The sequence below is a fragment of the Myotis davidii genome, unplaced genomic scaffold (genome assembly GCF_000327345.1).
Source record: "Myotis davidii unplaced genomic scaffold, ASM32734v1 scaffold247, whole genome shotgun sequence".
In the NCBI taxonomy this organism is placed as follows: Eukaryota; Metazoa; Chordata; class Mammalia; order Chiroptera; family Vespertilionidae; genus Myotis; species Myotis davidii.
In genome coordinates this window covers 1156867-1160651 of record NW_006299593.1, presented here as the reverse complement: position 1 = coordinate 1160651, position 3785 = coordinate 1156867, and the positions used below count along the sequence as shown (strand labels likewise).

Genomic DNA, 3785 nt, shown 5'->3' with positions numbered 1-3785 from the left:
CAAAGACCTATGCCAGGAGGCCCTCCCAATAATAGAGGTGCCTGCCTCCCTACTTCCCATTCAAAGCAGGTGGGAACTTCTGCTCTGAGCTGAGCCTCCTGGAAATGACTTCGAAGTCATTGGTCCAAGGCCACCAAGAGATAGGCCTGGCTGGCCTCCCCCCAGGACCCTGCAACCACGGCCCTCCTGGCTCTGCCTGCCTGGGGAAGCAGCTCCTGGCTGCTCCATCCCCACATAATGCACAGGGTTTCCAAGAGGAGTAGTGACCCTGAGCCTAAGCTCCACCCCCGCCCAGGATGGGGCCTAAAAGGTGAGTGAGAGTCCCTCCCTCCAAAGCCTGGGGAGCCCTTGCCCCACCTCAGCCTCCGCCACAGAAGTCCTTGTAGCCAGGGATCTGGGAAGGAGAAGCAAGAAGACTACTCCTGGGCCTCCCCAGTCCAGGGGTCCCAGGCCAAGTGCACCTCTAAGTTCTGGGAAGACCATTGTCTGAGGTGCCCGGAAGCTTCTGGCCCCTTGGTGCAGAGACCCAGCCCTATCTCTGGAAGAGGAAATGTCTGACCATTCCACCCCCGCCCCCAATCATTCCTACCAGACTCAACCCACCCTTCCGGGGCAAACCCCAGCCTCTCTGCACACAAAAGAAGGGGGGGGGGCGCCTCCTCCGTCCAGCAGGGGCACTCCAGGTGGGGGAAGTGTAGCAGAGGAGGAGGGACAGAGTTTGGTGGTGGCTGTAGGGATACAGGCCCGGCTTTCAGAGAGGACTATTTTAGACTGGGAAAGACATTTCGAACTTTCTCCCTGGCAACCCCTCCCCTCTTGGCCCTAGACAACCTGGGCAGCTGGGGCTAATACCTGGACTCGGTGATGGCCGTGAGGAGTCCCTTCCCAGAACATCTGGTCAGACCTCCCAGAGGAGGAGTGGGTCACCGGCCCCAGTGGAAACAGTGACGCTCCTACTTACCCGCCAGCTGGGCCCCAGCACACCTGGGCCTTGCTTCCTGCAAATGCATCCTAACCAGGCCTGGGCCCGGCCCAGCAGCCCCCTCTCCAGGCACGTCCCTGACTGCAGCGGGAGCTGGAGAAGGCAGTGAGTGGTACCCGGCAGCCCCGCCCTGGCTGCACTGTGTCCACTGGGTGTTGGGTCCAGCAGATTGGCCATTCTCTCCAGGGCCAACATGTGCCCCTGAGTATCCCGCTCTCATCCCTCCGGCTACACTCCGCTTTTTGTGGGCAAGGACCAGGTTTCCTGCTTTATATCTGTATCTAACCCAAATCTTCTATTTAGTTCAGGAACACCAAATAGAGAGATTATCCACGCACTTACTGTAGGACCATGTGTACACATGTCACACAGCAAGAACACAATTAGTACACACAAAGGGGGGGGGTGCTGCATTGGTTCCCAAGCCTGTGTCAGGATGAACCTCATTATGGCTGCTCCCCATGCCCAGGGAGCTAGAGGGCAAGGCAAGCGTATGCCCCGTGTAGACCCCAAAGGGGTCCTCAGTTTTGCTCCCAGCCCTGTCCCACCACAGCCCTCTCTCCCCCTTCCCTGTGTATTCCTCTGACATTGGTCATCTACGCCATCTCGCTCCTCCTCCACTCCTCCCAAATCAACAACAGGAGCCCAAAACCTTGGGGCTTCCAGGCAGGCCCTCCCCACCTGGAGGCCCAAGGCCAAGTCAGGCAGAAGGTGGCTGGTTCCACAAGGCAACAGCCTCACCCAGAAGCTCTCTGAATGTCCAGGGGCTCACACTCAGGTCTTGACCAAGCCTTCTTCCTCCCAGGATCCCTTCCCATCCCCACCCTCCAGCGTCTGCCAGCCCCAGGTGGGCAGGACTGAGTAGGGCTCTGCCTGGTAGCCCGGAAGGAAACACCTCTTCCCATGGAGGAATGTTCAGGACTCCACCTGCCTTTGCTATGTCTCCTGGACTGAAGTCTCTCAAACTCTGTGCGTCTCAGTGTTCCCCCCTGTGAAGGGGAAAATAATTACTTTCTTGTCAAAGACTCTATAAAGATAAAAGGAGAGGCAATCGAGTTCTTTGGAGCTGGGTTTCTGAGCCTCAGCCTCCCTCCACATTCTTTGGGATGAGCTTTTGGTGAAGCCACAAACACTAAGGAAAAAAAAGTGTCAAAGATATTTGAAAAGCCCCCATTCCTGAGCCTACAGCCCCCTCCCAGCCACTCCCCAGAACACCTTCCCTCCAATGTGACCAGGGCCCTGTTAAAGGCTTCCTGCTCTAGGGAGGCCATAGGAGAGAACATTTCGGGAGTCCCTTTCCTGTCCTGAAATACATGTTTTATGGGAGGAGGGGCGCTGGTGGTGAGCGCAGACCAGCCCACTCCACGCGGGTTTTCCTCCTTTGGTCTGCTATGGAGAACTGCTCTTCACAGGCCTTTCCGAAGACATCAAATACTATAAGGCGAATTCCTACGTTCCCTGAGACCTCCTCACACGCAGACTTCCGGCCGAGGGGGGCTGCCCACAGTCGCCCCCTCCCCTCTCCTGGGCTCTGCCACTCTACCCGGAGACCAGAGGCTGCCAGTCGGTTTCCTTCAGGTTTCAAACCGGAGTACTCTGACCCAATTGGGGGGGTGGGGGGAGAGAAGGAGGAGAGGTCGTGCAGTCCCCCCCACCCGCTTCTGGACGCCCTAAGCCCGCAAGCCCGCAAGCCCGCTCCCCGCCCGCCGGCGGCTCAGCTTTCGGGTTACTGCAGTTCAAACAGCACGTGCCGCCCGCGCTCCGAGCCGCGGCGGCTGCAGCGGCGGCGGGTCAGCCCCGGGAGGGGGCGGGGAGGCTCGCTCGCGTCGCGCTGGCTCTCCTCCTTCGCGCCTCTTGCAGGCGCTCGGGAAATCCACAGGATAAACACCCACTTTCTCTTCCCCTTTATGGGAGGGGGTGGGTGCGCTTTGATCCCCCGCCGCGCCTCCGCTGCTCTCCCATCCGCCTCGTCCCGCCCCCACTGTCCAGACCCGCGCGCGTCGTGGCCCCAGTTTCACCTCGCCGCTCCCAGACAGAGCCCTGGAACCGCTGCGCACAGGGTGCCCCCAGCCCCCGCTCCTGCTGGCGTCGCTATGAAAGCAACCTGTGGCAGGCAGGCTAGGTTTGATTTTAGAATGACCCGTCGGAATTCACGGGGGAACCATGGCAAGAAGGGGAGACCGAGCCACCGTCTACCCCTTTCTTCTTCCAGTTTTGGGGAGCACGGTGAGGATTGGCGTTAGAGGCCTCAATCCCCTCACGTCCAAGCTCTGTCCAAACTACCCCTCAAAAAGCCACCCGCTGGACCAACAGGGGGCCAGCAAGAGGGCCTACCCAGCGAAGGCCTGTGCAGGCCCTCGCTCCGCATCGCAGCAGGGAACCCCAGGAGGGCGTGCCAGCCGGGCACAGACGAGGTGGAGACGTCCCCAGGGCTCCGGGAACGCCTTACCCCAGGAGGGGTGCGCGGGAGAAGAGGGTCAGCAGGGTTGCCGGGCTCTTACCTTGCGCTTGTTGCGGTGGATGTCGCCAATGGAGTTGGCCACCGTGTTCGGGCCCAGAAGCATGCGCGTGCTGCGCGGCCACTCGGTGCTCACCAGGTGGTGCTCCCCCATGAGGATCTTGCGCACGTTCTCCGCGCCCGTCACGCGGATCAGCGGCCGCCCCAGCAAGTGCGTCTTGAACACGTTGCCATACTTCTCCCTCCGCGAGGACTGGAAGCCGGAACCCTGCGGGAGCCACCATGGAGACCTCTCTGAGGGCGCGCTTCTCCGGAGGAGGCGGGCCAGCGGCCCAGCTTCCAGGG

The 3785-nt window shown here is 60.6% G+C and overlaps 1 protein-coding gene across 2 annotated transcripts in view; it reads right to left on the bottom strand.

Moving 5' to 3' along the window:
• The window catches only part of LOC102763747 (cytochrome P450 26B1), a 20031-nt gene that overhangs the window by 13571 nt on the left and 2675 nt on the right, over nt 1-3785 (bottom strand). For both annotated transcript variants that reach the window (XM_006775284.2, XM_006775283.2), the window contains exon 2: nt 3484-3708. In XM_006775284.2, coding sequence (XP_006775347.1) covers nt 3484-3594 — 111 coding nt within the window. In that variant the 5' untranslated portion in view covers nt 3595-3708. The remainder of the gene's footprint in view (nt 1-3483; nt 3709-3785) is intronic.